The sequence below is a fragment of the Parus major genome, chromosome 3 (assembly GCF_001522545.3).
Source record: "Parus major isolate Abel chromosome 3, Parus_major1.1, whole genome shotgun sequence".
NCBI lineage: Eukaryota > Metazoa > Chordata > Aves > Passeriformes > Paridae > Parus > Parus major.
Window position 1 is genome coordinate 9,192,754 of NC_031770.1, and position 16,039 is coordinate 9,208,792.

General features: G+C 43.5%; 1 protein-coding gene across 1 annotated transcript in view; it reads left to right on the top strand.

Annotated features, from left to right (window-relative positions):
* The window catches only part of SPRED2 (sprouty related EVH1 domain containing 2), a 33,296-nt gene that overhangs the window by 6,062 nt on the left and 11,195 nt on the right, over positions 1 to 16,039 (top strand). The window contains exons 2-4 of the mRNA XM_015622617.3: positions 1,716 to 1,893; positions 3,238 to 3,406; positions 5,935 to 5,999. Coding sequence (XP_015478103.1) covers positions 1,716 to 1,893; positions 3,238 to 3,406; positions 5,935 to 5,999 — 412 coding nt within the window. The remainder of the gene's footprint in view (positions 1 to 1,715; positions 1,894 to 3,237; positions 3,407 to 5,934; positions 6,000 to 16,039) is intronic.

Consider the following 16,039-nt stretch of genomic DNA (forward strand, 5'->3'; position numbering starts at 1 on the left):
AGGATTTGGGCAAAGATATTCTGAAAAACATAGTTTCTCAGTTCTGTGAGTACCTTGTGTGTGTCAGCTGTGGCCGTGTATCAGATTGGAAAGCTTTTTATCAGCCAGTGCAAAGTACTTAGGACAGCAGGGGATGAACTTCCAGCATCCGTGCACTGCTGTAATTGTGTAGGTCCGGTAAAAAAGTTGGCATATCCATAAAATAAAGGCTGTGAAGAGAAAATGGCAGCATGTGTTCTGTGAGATCTGTGTAGCTGCAGAAGAGATGAGCTGGTCCCAGAAGATGCTCACTGCTTCTCTTGGTTTGTCCTCAAACTGCCTTCAGGTAGGGTCCATGAGGCTGCTTGCTTAGATGTTAAATCTGGTCATGTTAGAGAAAGGGAAGCTTGGAATTTAAGTGTTAGCACCTGAACTGCTGCAAAAATAGTCTGAAAATGAGGCAGTTTTACCTGGTGCAGGATGAAGAAAGCTACTACTGCTTGTCATGCTGTACAGGATGCTGGTAAAATATCGATACAGGGAGGAATTTCTTTCCATGAAGGATGATATCTGTCATTTTGAAAGGCTGCCTCTTGGAGCTCTCTGTGTGTTGATCTTCCTTCTCCTGGTGAGGTCACCTGGTGGCCTGGAGATGGACAATCCCTGGGCACTTCCTTGGCACGTCCCCTTTCTCGCCCTTGTTGATGTTCCCAGGTTTGAGTGCCCTGCAGCAGCTTTGTGGGCACCTTTGGGTGCCTCAGCAGCTCTGCAGCCAACAGCGCCACGGTTGTGCGTGGCTGCCATCCATGCCATCCACATGGTGACCTCCCTGTGAGGGTGTCACAGCCATTGGCACTGTCCTCAGCATCCCAGTGTTAATCAGTGTCCAGCACGTGATGAGAGGTGGCGATGCAGCGTCAGCACGAGGACAGAAAAGTGAATTTGGGTATTGCCCAGCAGTTCTGTGCTGGGGACAGCCTGTTTCAGCTTGCAGTCTGTTGCATGTTCCATTCAAGGTGCGTGGTTTTTGCTTCCGTCCTGTAGGGGCTTCTCTGCTTCCAAGTGACCCTGGTGATGTCCCCAGTAGATGATGGAACAGTTGCTTTGTGGAAAGGGTTCAGGAGGAGGCCCAGAGTCTCTGGGGGGGCTCTTCTGAATCTTTGTGGTGGGCATCTGGATTATCCCCAGATCTTAGGTGCTTCCAGAATAGTTTCTTGTGAGGTTTGATGCTCTGCCTTTCAAAACCCCATGAAATGCTAGTAAAATGTTTTAGGAGGAGTTTGAGTGTCATCTTCCAAAGCCCACTTCACAAATTTGATCACAGAAACCTTGAAACACTTTGTTTGGAGGTTCTTTGAGTTACATGTGTTTCTCCAGCACACTGGAGACCTGATGCCCCAGTGTGGGAGTTGGCCTTGGGGTGATGCCTGCGTCGCCCACTCTCTTGGTCCCTGTCCCTAGCTGCCAGAGGCAAAGAATGTCAGGGACCATGGGATGTTTGATCTGTGTGTTGACATCTGGAAACCTGGCAGGTTCATTCCGTGAGGTTTGGAGGTCTCCTTCTTATGGTGGCTGGAGTTTTCCAGGCCATCCATGACAGGGGTGGACTTCCATCCCGGGCAGAAACGCTCCGTTGGGGTCAGCGCAGCGCCGTCTAAGTGCCACCCTCAAGAAAAACTGCTGCCATGCGAGTGATGCTCACAAAAGGTTCTGTTTTTGTTTTGTTGCCATTGCAGTGACAGCTATATTGTGCGAGTCAAAGCTGTGGTTATGACCCGAGATGACTCCAGTGGGGGATGGTTGCCGCAAGAAGGAGGCGGTCTCAGTAGAGTTGGCGTCTGCAAGGTCACGTACCCGGAGGGCAATGGAAGAAGTGGATTTCTAATCCATGGTGAAAGGCAGAAAGACAAACTGGTAATAGACCCTAATTCAACTTTTGTCTGTTCTTATAATGAGAATTATCCCAAATCTATTGCTATTGTATTCTTGTGCAATTTTTTTGGGTGGTGTTTTTTTTTTTTTAAATATATAAAAAACAGGCATGTGCAAATAATACCAGATTGGACAAAACAAACCCAATTCTCATCTGGAATTGACCTCTTTTGCTACCTAGGCTGGTGTGATGCCACCTGGAAGGAGCAGGTGCATTTTTGACATCCATGTGCAAAGATCCCCTTTGAATGAAAGAGGACCTGTGGTTTTTTCTTTTTTTTTTCCTTAGACCTAGTGCGGGGGTAAGTGAGAAGTGAATTGAAGTGTAAAGAGCCCATGAAGCCAGTCACATTGCACTGAGTAATGCAGAGCAAGCCTTTTAAAAGGGCCATGAATTATTTATGCTGTGTGCTGTTCAAGGTTTGAACAAGCTGAGTGAGAATATGAAGACAAGTTGTCTCTTATGAATTGACACACTCGGTTTCTCCTGGTAGCTGTTTATCTAAAAAGGAGCTCTCTTCTATCCCTGCACAAATCAAATTAATAAAGCCTTTTCCTGACTTCCAGGGGCCACTTGAAATGTTATAGTTTGTTATCTTGTTTTTATGTATTTGATTCTTCTGAAATGCACTCCTGTGAAGATATGGGCTAGCTTAAAAGCAGCACTTCCTCCAGACTCAAAAAATGCATTATTTTGAGTCAGAAATGATCTTGCTTTCAAAAAGACTGGTGTTTTAAAGCTGTTTCAATTATGGTTTGTCTTTTGAAATGCTGTTTTGCTTAGGATGCTTTTTTTGACATTATTTGGGAACCATGCTTATGGTTTTGAGGGGTGGAGTAAGACATGACAAGCCATTCCTGTTGTCCCTGAGCATCACTCTAGAGATGGTTTTTGGCACAGCAGAACTTGAGATGAGTGTCTGGCTGGGGGTGAACAATTTAAAAACAGTGAGGGGAGTGTTGCAGCACCTCCTAAAACTGCTGCTGGTGGATAAAGTTTCTGTTGAGCAAAATTATTGAGGGAAGAGGTTCTCCTTCCTCCTGAGCCCCCTGCTAGCTTAACCTGTGCCGTGCTGGGTCCAAAAAATGCTCCTGGGGTAGGGAACGAGCACCTCCTCAAAGCACAAGCAAAAGATGAATGTGCAATGGTTTTGAGAATAATTACAGTGTCTGGTGTTTATTAGTCATAATTTGGTAGGGAAGGATGTTCCCCTGTGCAAGGCATGACTTGGCTTGCTTTTTGGGTCCGGCCTGAGACGGTGTTGGCTGTGTCCTTGGGGTGGGGAAAGTGACTTTGCTCTTCTTTTGGGGCTCATGCCCTCCCAGGTGGTGCTGGAGTGCTTTGTGAAGAAGGATCTGGTGTACACGAAGGCAAACCCCACCTTCCACCACTGGAAAGTTGACAACAGAAAGTTTGGGCTCACTTTTCAGAGCCCTGCTGACGCTCGAGCCTTCGACAGAGGAGTGAGGAAAGCCATCGAGGACCTCATTGAAGGTAGTGTGGGGATGGACACTTCCACCCTTGGAAGAGGGGGGAAGGAGTTTGAGTCAGGGAGCTGAGAAGAGGGATGTGTTTAAAATCAGTTCTTGGGCTTGGAGGTCTCTTGTGCATGTGTCCAAGTGCAGCTGGGGCCTTTATCCTACAGTGAGCAAGCCCCAGCTTTTAAGAATTTAGTTTTCTCATCCCTTAGAGGAGATAAGGTGTTTCAGTCAAGTATTTTTCAGTTCTGTCTCTCCAGACTTCTCCCTATTATTTTTCATCAAGTTTGTTGTTACTGCTTTTTTTGATAGGCTTGGATTTCACACTAGCAATGGCAACTCAAACAGCCCAGGCTCTTAATTTGCAGTCAAATCTCATCTTACTGAATCTTTGTTAAGTCATAGGATTTAATTCCTGCCTGGAGTTGAATAAAACTCGAGTTTGTTTTTGATTTTATTTTCCAGTAATTAGTTTTGTCTGCATCCTCTTAGTTGAATGGTAGTTCTTGAAGACTTTGTTGTATTTTGGGGTGTTGTTTTTTTAATTCTGTAAAAAATGTGTTTGAATTGTCTGTGCTTTGAAGTTGTCATAAATTTTTCCTTTTCACATTTCATTGCGATCAGGCAATCACAATACAGCTATAATTCAATTGTACTTTATTTTAATGAAATTTGATTCTTCATGCATTTTTTTTCTTTATTTTTTTTTTAGCTGTACTGCTTTATGTAGGGACTTAGTCCAAAGCCTTTTGCCTTCTCTTCCAGTGTGGCCAGGATATTTTTATATACAGATGGTACATTTTCTGAAGATACTACCTCAGATGTATGTATAGATGTGTATTCTTTTTGAGGACATCAGCTCCATAAGACAGCTTAATGTTCTGTATGGCCTGTCCTTGCTTTAACATGAGCATGGTAGATATTGGGAGAAAATTAATCCCCCAGGGCTCCTTGCTGATAAAAACCTCATCAGTTAGAGGAAGGATGTTCTCAGTTAATTTTCTTTTTTCTGTGCCATTAAGATCAAGAAAGTACAGGTAGACATTCTTCTTTCTTCATCTTGTTAAAAAGCTGTGAAGCATTTTGAGTCATAAAAGTGATATTTTATGTAAGTGGTATGGGATTGTGCAAAGTTTCAAGGAGATAATAACTCAGCTGTATTGAGTAGTATTTTGCAGATGCCAATACTTGGCAACTCCTGTTTTGCTCTTCTTGATCCATTTTACAGTGGAGGTATTTAAAATCAAGTTCTGCTACACCTCAGATATTCAAAATCAGCAAATCTATATTTATCCCATTAACAGGATGGGATAATCCTGTACAGGCTGATCCTCATGAATGTGTTCCTCGTTAACTTCCAAATAAGGCTTTCTGAATGAAAAACAATAACTTGCTCATGCACACACAGCGTTGGGCAGCTGATTTCATTTATCATTCATTTTTTGTTCACATCCTTGGTCAAATTCAGCAGGTAATATTAAGCACAACTAAGTGTGCATTCAGAACTTCACTTCATGAAGTCACTGCTTTATTGTGCATATTTTAAGTTTGTTCCCTGTAGGATCAGAAGTTTGGGGCACAGGTACAAGAACCCTATGCAGCTCCATAGAGCTTCAGGGTTTTTTTTTAATTTTTAAGCTAATGTAGCAAATGGCACAAATGTTTCCACATTACTCAGTGTTTTAAGTGGGCTTTCACACTTAGCTCTGCACATCTTCGTGATGATGCAACTGAGAGCAGCCAAGGCTGGTGCCAATAGCATTATATAAAACAGGTTATTTTAACAGATTTCCAGAATGAAGGCAGTACAAACTGTTCTGCTGTGTTGGTCAGGGATGTGATGCAGCCATAATTCAGTCTAGCAGTGGGCTTCCATCAGAAAAACAGACCTTTGGCTTGAGGGTTCTCCTCCCCAACAGATCCTCTTGCTGCACCCACCCCCCTTGGCAGCCTTAGGGTAGATAAATAGCCAGGAATTGGGTCTTGGATCTTGATTGGGAGAGGAGTCACTCCTTTTTAGGTACAGCATAAATTTGGTGTCAAGTCCAGCAAGGGTGAGGGCCCCCTTCCAGAATTAAAAGGAAAAAACATCATCTAACTCTTCATCATCAAAGTGAGGTTCATTTTATTTTAAATTAAAGGTTATTTCCCCTCCACCCCCTTCCCTCTCCAGATTTAGGGAGTAAGTGAAGGAAAACTTGTACGTGGTTTCTTGACAGCTAAGAATCAGCCTGGAGCACTGATTAGTACATAGCTTTACCATTCTTCAGAAATTAGTCTTCTGTAATTGGAAATGGTAACTGCTATTTTTATCATTGTTAATTAGCATTGGCAGCCACACAGTTGTGTTTCAAGGAACTTTTTCAGATTTTACCTCTCCAACCCAGCTACCAGCAGATGGGTTGTTCTTCCTTAATTTGAGCCACTCTTCCACGCATCTACAACACAAAAACCTGTGAGAATCCAAATGTTTAACTGCCTAAAAAAAAAAAAATTATGGAAATGTCATGTGTTTAAAAAGATGTTGTTTTGTTTTTTGTCTAGGATCTACGACTTCCTCGTCCACCCTTCACAACGAGGCTGAGGTCGGCGATGACGATGTCTTCACTGTAAGTTCATGTCACCCAAGGGCCTTCTCTTATGTTCAGATTTACATGGTCCAGTTAGAAAGGATTTTTCATTTTATGCCTCAGGGTTGGCATTCAGTCACCATCATGTTTGGACACTGGGTGTGTTTTATTTGATGGAAGTATATCCTCTATAGAATGTGAAGCCTCCTGTTGCCATGTGAAAAGCATGTCAGAGCAGGGGATGTCAGGGGCTAGAAGTGAGGAAATAATCACCCTTGAGTTTCTTTTGCCTTAGACTGAGCTGGTGCACACACCTACTCAAGAAGCTTCCTGCAAACTCAGGTAGTTAGCAAGGGGACTGCTACTCAGGTAAATAAGGAAATAAGATTTTGAATCACAGTTGTAAACAAGCAAGCCTTAAAGGTGTTTCACCTGTACATGGAACATAGAAAGTTCAGACAGGTGTTCTTCAGGTGGAGGAAGACACAGTAGTGTGGCATCTGTCTAAACAGCAGTGACTTAAACAGGAGTGAGCTCTTGGAGGTTGATTCGTTCTATTGTCCAAAATGTATTAAGTTTTGCTGAAACTAAAGCTAGTAACTTCAAAAATAAACTTTAAAAGTTAAAAAAAAAAACAAGTTGCTAGGTGAAAATGTGACTCTGATTAGGACTATTCCATGGGCTGGAAACAAGTTGCTCACATTGTATACTCCTTTCTTAATAAAGTTATTTGCTCACCTTAATTCAACCCCCATGTACACGTATTAGTTGTTTTACAAGTGCCCTCCTTGTGCTGCGGGGCCAGATAGCAGGAAAGGGGAAGGTGGAATATCCTCAGTGCAGCACCACCAAACTCAGAATTGTCCTTGGGATACTTCCCTGGATTTTTAGGGTGAAGGAGAAAAAAATCAGTACAAGCATCAGGCTGCTTGAAAATGAGTCCCAGGAAGCATGCAAAGCCAAAAGGTGTTTTTTGAGGGTGAGGCTGCACTGGCATGGGACCATGTCAGATTCCCTGCTGAGTTTTGACCGGATCTTCCCAGCGGCTGGCATGTTGTCCACATCTGTCCTTTTGTCACGCTCAGGGAGACAAACAACAGCAGGCAGGGTTAAAAGGTGACTTCCTGCACTCTGCAGCAAAACTATCATTAGCAGCTGCTTCCCAACTACCTGCCAGAAGTGATTTATAGGCACTGGGACAGGACAAACGGGGGAGGCACCAGTGGAGCCAGAGCTTTTTACCAGTACGTGCTGCTTTGTTCCCAAATTCACTGGACGAGCTGTGTGCTCTGCTGGGGATGGACAGTCACTCTTGATGTGTGTGTGGCTCTTCTGTGCTCACCAGAAAGCGGATGACTGTCAAAATGTGCCTTGGATGGGCGTGTGCCAGCTCTCACTGGGTTACACATTGGAATACTCAATGTTTAAGCAGTGATGAGTGGCCTGTGGAGACAAAGAGAGTATATTTTTGCTAAAATCCTACTAGCTGATGCTTAGGCACCTGGGAGTGCTCCTGAATTTCTCCACAAGCTTAATCCTGTGGCTGAGTGTTGACTTTTAAACTCAAAGAGTTATTTTTACAAGGAGGAAGAACTTGTTGCATTTAAGTAGGTGGTGTTTTACATTGAAAAAGTTGGATGAATCCTGCTCCAGCTGCATCAAATTCACTCCAACTCCTGCATTCAAAATGAAGAGCCAGAGCTGCAGTAGGTTTTTCCCACCTACTTGACCCTGGAGAGGTGGCAGAAGACTCCCTCCCATGCAGACATTTATGGGTAGGATACCTGATAGAGGAGGAACAAGCTGCTCAATAGCATTAGCAAGGAGGGAAACCTCAGCAGTGTTGACATCTTGTTGGGACCTGGGGAAACGAGTTGTGTCCTGCCTGGCAGTGCTTTCTGCAGGGTTTTGTAATTTCCAGAGTGCAAGAGGGACCTCATTGGTGATGGGACCTCTCATGGTGTTGTTTGTCAAGATGGCACACCAGGGCGGATGTGTTGTCATATTCTAAAAATAGGGCTTTGGGGACATCTCCTTCCCCAATATGTCTTTGTTTTTCTGGGATGAAGTCTTTCCTTTTCCTGCAGTCCTTAAGCTCTTCAAAGCTCTCAACTTCCTATTTATCTGGTAGGTTATGGTGAAATATGAAGACTGCATAAGCCAGAAATAACATACTGAAGCATAGAGCAGTTTAAAACTGGAAGAAACTGATAGGGCTGTGAAATGTTTTATTTTTACCCTTCTGCTCCATTCTTTCTTTGCACATATTTTTGACTTGTGTATCATAGTCCATTTGGTCATCCTTCCGCACAAAACTTCTCTACAACTTTCTGTAAACTCTTATTCAGACACAGCAATGGATTTTTTGGGTTTGGTTGGGTTTTTATCTCTGTTTTAAAGAGAAAGTACATTTGTTCTTTTTCATTTCCTAAGGTAGTTATTAAAATCTTCACAGTCCTCCCCCTCTCCCACACATGCATGAATAAACTTAACTGCGTGCGGCAGAATTTTCAAAAGCATCTGCATGATTGAGTCATTTAATCAGTCATTTACCCGTCTCTGAAAATCTCAGCCATTGCTGCTGCACTTCTGCCTCAAATATTTGGCCCGAGGTCCTGCTCCTCTTGAAGATGTTTCAATCTGTTCAAACACAGCAGCCCAAAACTTCACATTTCTGGGGCTGCTTTGTGGCCGGCCACCCCGACTTCATCGCGCACAGATGTTTGCCCCAACATAATGCTCCCAGCTTTAGACCAGCCCCCCTCATTACATACAAGCCCTGACCCCGATATGTTGTTGGTTGTTGATTGACACAGGGCTTCTGTAAAGCCCCTGATCCTGTTAGCTCCAGCTCTGTGGGATGTGTAGTTTTGTGTGTGCGACGGGTGCATCATCCGTGTGTTCCTCAGCCAGTGTGCAGCCCTTCCTGGCATCCAGCAGATCACTTCCGTGGGGAAGAGAGGGTTTGCCCCAGAGGTAGAGCTCTCCTGCAGCCTCTGACCTTGCACGGCTTAGTGGAGGATCACTTGTATCATATTTTCTTGTATCAGAAGGTGGACTTTTTTCTGGGTTTTGAATTATCTGCAGCTGTGGCTGTGGGTGCATTCACTTGGTGTCAGTAGCCTTGTCTCCTCCCATGACTGTAACTTGCAGAGCCGAGATGATAACGTGGGCAGCAACATCTTGCCCCATCACTATGGCAAAAGCTCCCCATCCATCTTTCTGAAACATGGGTTATATCTTCAAAAACAAGACTTTGCCAGCTAATACTTCTCCTGTGGCTTAGACCTAGAGCAAACAACCTGTTCTGAAATTCATACCTGACAGGGCGGGAAACAACAGCACATAGAACTAAATGTCACAGCCTCGAGCTGAAAAACGCTTCTTTCTAGAATAAAATCTCCATTTAGGAGTTTTAACAATATGTAGTTGTGTTTCTTGAGTTTCAGATCCTCTGAAAAGCCCATAAATGTTTTCCATATGTTAGCAAATAAATTTCTTCTGTCTTGTACATTATAAATCGTCCTCTCAAGAGATGCAATCTGAGTAAGACTGGCCATCCGTTCTGTCTCCGTTGGGGGAAACACTGTCATTGCAACGGGCTCAGATTGTTCTGTTTGTCTTCATCCATCCAGCCTGCATCTTGAGCCTTCTTTAATTAACATTCATTTCAGAAGTAAGGCTTAATACAGACTGAATGTAGTTCCTCAGCCACGGAATTTGCCATATAATTGAGTCCTTGTGTAAATTTTTTTTCCCTAATCTACACTTCTACTTTCAATTACAGATAATAATCCCACATGACCACGAAGTGAAAATTGTGAATTGATTCCAAGGAAAAAAGGTCAATGTCTTCCAGAGTCTGCAGAGTGCCTGAAATGGCCTCTTAGCATCCCATCTGAAAAAGCAGAGGTGTTTGTTCTGAAACCTTATGACCAGTTCAGCTGAAACACCACTCATGTGTTTTTCAGATAAATCTTCAGCCTTGTGCCTGCTTTAGTGCTAAAGAAAAGACACCCACTGGCAGGAGGAGCAGCAGCTCCCATGTTTGTTCTGGTTTGTGACTCTTAAAAATGACTGCAGTCTCCTTTTGCTTTAAGGGAAATGTAAGTGAGAACACAGCAAAAAAGCCCTACTAGGTTTGATACTCATGTTAAAATCACAGGTATTTTATATAATCAATAATTTTTATAATTTTTTTTTTAATCCTAGTTTTTGTTCAATATGAGACCTGCAGAGTTTGGCAGGTGTGATCTGGAGGTGCATGGTTGAGCAACAACTTGTGTTTCAAGGTGCACACACTTGATCCACAGATCTTGCTGCCACTGCTTTTCTTTCTGGACTTCCAGCTGGAGTCTTCAGACTCATGTTTTCACTAAAAAGTCGTGTGTTTGGAGCAATCCTGTGCCTCTTCTGCCTTTTTCTTGTGAGACATGGATTCTTGTGCTCGGGGATGTTTGAGTTAGGAAGTTTGTTGCTGACAGTCATTTCAGAGACAGACACAATTACCTCTTCTCCACCAGAATGATGGTGCATATTGGGGCAGATATTTCCATTACAGTCCCCCTTGCATCTCTCCTGCCTTCCTAATTAAATAAACAGATTTATCCCTGCTTTTCCTTGAAATGTTTTGTCTACTTTCATCTCCCATCTGAGCTTCAAGCATGTTACAGCCTTGCTATTAAAATTTATAAGATTTATATTAGTTAGAGAAACACTAAATCTAATTTTTCTTGTTGGCTTGGTCGTTTTCACATTCAGATGGTTCTTTTAAAGAATAACTGTGTCTTTTTTTTCTTTAAAGTAGACAGTAGAAACCCAGTCCAAATACTTTGGAATATATTTGTAAATTCTGTGGGATGCTGGAGCATCATCTCATCCCAGCCCTCTATGGAAAATGATGTTGCTGAGAGTAGAACAACACTGAGTTGCAAGATGTGTTTCAGTCAGAAGTTGTGCTCAGAGATTGAGCAGCTGCAAAAGCTTGCAATTTCCTTTTTCTTAATGCTGTCCTCAAGCAGCAGAAGGGGAAAATGCATTTTGGAGGCACACAGCTCTCTGTGGGAACGATGGGGCTGTCACCTCAAGCGAATCCACCTTGTTTGCTCTGTGGGGCTGAGCAGACCAACAAGGGGATTGTTACAGTGACAGGACATGATGGCCTTACTTCTGTTCTTCTTCCTGCCCAGCAGCCAGCTGTGCTCTGTGTGAACAGCCAAAGGGTTCATTGCTGCTAGCCACATCCTCTGATGTCTGGATTTTGGGCTTGCATTGTAAACCACAGCTATTCTAATTCAGATTTTAAAGGGGAGAAAAAAAAAGTACTTGCCAAGAAGGGAGAAATTCACACAGAAAAACCAGCAGGCTCAAATCCTTCCCTCAAAAACCTAAAAAGGTCCTGACTATCCACCAGTTTTAAGGCTGTCTGCTTCTTATCTGTTTGGGGTTTTTTCCTGCCTTCAGGTTAACTTTGCCCGCACAAATTCACATCACTCAAGGGGAATGGATACCAGTGCTGAAAGAGATTTTTCAGTAGGGAAGGTCAAGTGGAAAGTTTTTTCTCTGGCTGTCAGGTTTATTTTCTAGTGTTGTATTTCTCCTTTTCTTTCAGGATCTCTTGTTTCTTTCAAGTGGTGCTGGAAATTAACCCATTTATTTTCTTGCTCTTTCTGCCAATACAAGCAGGCTGTACTCACTGATAATTTAATACTATTGTCACTGAAAGTGGTATCATCTGGAAAGGCAGCTGCTCTTTTCCTTAAGTCCTTCAAAAAATGTAGGGGCAATTACTATGTACTTCAGCCTATAGATTGGCCTTGTTTACCCTTGCTCATAACCTGTCATTTGGACAGAAGGATATGTAAAAATTACTGTGGTGTGGAGCTACACAGAACATAAAATCTGTTTATTCCTGTGTATATAACAGATTCATAAGATGTAAGTGAAGAGCTCAGGGGAGCAGATAGCAAAAAGTTTGAAGGTTTGTTTGCTTCCTTTAAAAGAAGGGAGGGGGAGTAAGGGTCTTGTTTGATTTATGGTATTGCTTTATTGTATTTATCATGAGGGTTTTTTTGCTTTTGTGTCACTCTCTGATAGATAAGCATGCTTTTCTTACTACAGATCAGGAATTGGCTTTTTAGCACAATGCCCAAATGGACTGAATTTCAGTTGCTTTGGTGCTGTTTCACTCTTAGTGAATTAAAAATAAGAAGGACAAATTAATAAACAGAAAGTATCTGCATTGCTGTCAGATATTCTAAGGCTCACCGCTGCATGCTTGTCTTCTGAAAAAATAATTTGGCTGTGTAGTAATATACTTGCTATGATATCATAGTAATATGATATCTGTACATATTGTAATATGATGAGTTAGAGTGTGAAGCTGTTTACGAGCGTGTTCCCTTTTAATTCATCTGGAAATGAATGCTGTAGTGCATTTGTGTATTTAAGGCACAAATGTGTCAGAAGCAAAATACAACCAAGAGTGAATTTCTCTTTCTTAACATACAGTAAAACAGAGGGGGAAAGGGGTTTTTTGGGGTTTTTGGTTTTTTTTGTTTTTTTTTTACTTTTGCTTTTGTTCAGCCATGGTTCCCAGGGCATTTCTTTGGTATTATGTAAGGGGGACCTGATTTGAGTTAAGATGGCTATGAAAAGCAAGTTATTTTCCAGCCAGCTCAGTTCCCCCACCTTGCTTTTGCAGCACAGTCATGCCAGGAGTGAAGTTGATGTGGGGGAGCAGGATTTAGGGTTGCAGGAGTTATTTTAGCACCTACATGAAGCCACAGCTGAGGGATGCAACTTGACTGATGCATCTTTAGCCTGAGCAGAGACGGGCTCCTCCATCCCCCTTTTCCTAGCACAGCTGACTCTGTGCTGAGCCAACCCAGGGAAGTGAACCAAAAACTAGCCCTATAAAAGAAAGTGAATGTTTTTCCGGTGGTTTAGCTCCTGGAGCCAGCTCGCTGTAGGGCTGGAAAAGCAGAACTGCTGGCTCAAGGGAAACTCTGGCTGATGGGCTGAGCAAGAGGCAAAAAACCTCTGCCACCCCACCAGTGTTCATGGTGCCACCTGAAATTCATTGTGTACCCCTGGCCCTGGATACAGCACCTTCTGCAAGACCTCTCCTGTGCTGGGGATACAAGAAGGGTGGTTCTTGCACTTGTGTCTGGTTTAGGATTTGTGGCATTTTCCTCCTTCATGTTCCTACTGTGAAGTTCATCCCTCAGTTGAGACAAGAAGGAGATGCCAGGATAGCTGAGGCGGTGTTGATGGGGGTGTGTTGTGACCAAATGTATGCTTTTACCTTGAAAATACATGGTTGATATGACTGCAGCTTTCCATTAGATTCCCTCTTTAATCTGGGTTATGCAGTCAGCCTTTGAAGTGTACAGGCCTTTCTTTCAGCTTCACGGTGCTTGAAAATTTGACAAAGGCAGAAAATGGCCTTTTCTATTACTTGCATATCCAACCTGAGGAAATGGCTTTCAGCAGACAGCTATATTTGTAAGCTGCAGTCTCACTGGCTGCTGTGTTGGAACAAAACGCCTTGTCCCAGGGCACTGGCAGGAGCAGGCACCAGGGACAGCTGGATTTGGGGTGTCTTGGCTGGCCCCAGGCAGCGCCTTTGAAGGTGACAGGCAGAGCAGATCCAGCACAGGGTGTAACCACTGTTGGAAGCAGGCAGCCTTGGCTGGGGGCAGAGTGATGATTGACAGTTTCCTGTACTGCAGCAGAAAGGATTAGGGAATGGCTGCCTGGCACATAACCCGGAGTGCCGGTGGGACCGCAGGGATGCGGGTCCGGAGCGAGCAGGCAAAGCTCGGCCCGAACGATGGAGAGGGGGAAATGCATCTGGCTCCTGGTGCTGAGCTTGGAGCATCCCTCTGGGCAGTGATAGGAAGGAAGGGAGCCAAGTTGGAGCTGTGGGGCAAAGGAGGTTGCTCTCCTCTTCCTGAAGGAGCCTGTAATTCTCACCTGCTGTGTAAATACTGGCAAATGTGATTTGAATCTGTCGTCTTCTGCAACAGGTAGAAAAGAAAAACCCAAAACAAACAGAGAGTTGAGCCTGCCTGGAGTGTGTCCTTGAATTTTGGATCCTCTCAAATGATTGGATTTGGGGGGGATTTTTGTTTGCTTGTTTACTCTGGCTTTCTTCTTTTGGAGAATTTGGAAAAGAAAGGAGTAGTTTGGTAAAGCTTAGCAATGAAACATGCTTTTTTTATATCAGGCTTCAAGATTTTTCCTTAAGTTGACAGATTCCCCCTCTCACCCCTATAAAGAAAAAAGAAAAGCCATAAAAAAACCCCACAACTTTTTGATTGAGGAAGTATTGTAGCGTGGTGTTCCTTCTGTCCCCCTGGTAGTAACTGAGAGTGAACAACACAAGAGTCTGGGGACCTCTGCCCAGTACAGAAATGCATTATAAAGAACTGCATCTAAATAGGTTTGCTGCCTTCCCTCACCTGTCTAATGTGTTCTGTTAAGGGTCTGCTTGCCCTGTATCTTGTGAATACTTTATGAAAATTAAATCAGAAGTGATTATAGGAAGCAGTTCATAGGTCTCTGGCTCTTTCTGCAAAAGGAGAAGGAAAGACAGAAGTAAATAAGTACCATTACATTTTTAATCAGAGCCTGACATATTTGCAGTGCATATGAGGAGGGTATTTTAAAAGTTTGCATCAGCTAATTGTTGGATTCTATTTTGGTGATAAATTCCAGCTAAAATATCATCGGTGTTCATAACTGTGTGAATAAATGACCCCTAACTGACTTCCTAAAATATTGTATCAGTGTGCTGTGGGAAGTTTGCATTTAATTTAGTTTTTTCTCCCTCTGTAACCTGTTGTATTATATAGGAGGAACATGGCTGAATTTAGAGGCTGCAGCATACATGGCAAAGACATTAATGATGGATTAAGTGCATCAAAGACATTAATGATGGTTTAGGTGCATAAATTCTTTTAACTTGGCTAATTTAATTTTCTTTAGTGTTTTTCTTCCCCCCTTAATATTATTTCCTTCCACCCTCCTTGAAAGTTTTTATATAGAAGAGCTGAGATTCATGGTGAGTTTTGTGGAGCCATCTGTTCCCAGCTGTGCTCAGCTGTCCAGTGTTTAACACCCCCTTGTGAACTTCCCTCCTTTATTTACTAGCATCCTTACCCATCTTACAAAAGGAATGCTTCTTGGCAGTGTTGGACATGCTAAGTTTCCTGTCAGCACCTGAAAATTAGGAGCTCCCATTCCAGCCTCCCCCATCTCTGCTCTCTGTACCTCTGTGCCACCACATGGATGATCAGCTGAGGATAGGGAACTGATACAAAAGTGATTTTGGGCTGCATTCCTGTGGTCCTGCACCCACGCATGCCCACAGAGCAGGTGATGGAACTGGTGGGGGAAAGAGTGGTGGCCATCACCTCTCCTCAGCAGTTCAGACCATGGTGGCCATTCTCCTGGCCTTAGCAGAGGACAGCTGTGGTAATGTGAATAATTTTGTTAGAGAAGGAGGCTCTGCTAATCTTTGCAGAGCTGTACAAGCGCAAATGTTGGATGCTGGAGCATCCAGCAATGCTATAGTCCACACCAGGATGTCATTTTCAAGGTATAAACAGATTACCAGAGCCTCTGCAAAAGGGCAAGGCCAGCCTCTATCCCTAGATAGAGGGATATTAAGCAGTTGGTTAGTTTAAACAGTTCCCAGGTTTAAACAAAAAGATCCAGTTGGAGCAGTGTAGCTTGTCTCAGCATGGAGAAATCCAATCAGGCCATAGCACGGAGGAGTTGCAGGAATGAGGAAGAAAGCGTGGGAGTCCTGGTAAGGAGAGGCTCTCCACATGGATGAGGACACAAGCACCTTGTGGGTAGACAGAGCCACCCTGCTCTCACCACTGTACTGCAGGATTGCTGTGCTGCCTGGGGGAGCAGCCCTAGAAACTGGGCTTGTGGTTTGGGGTTTTTTTCCCTCTTAGAACATTCTGGTTTTCCCTTATAAGTACCTGATGCAAAGACTTTCCACCAAAGTGGTGCTCTAGCCCAGTGGTGGAGTAACGGGGAGGGGTATCCTGGGAGGGAAATGC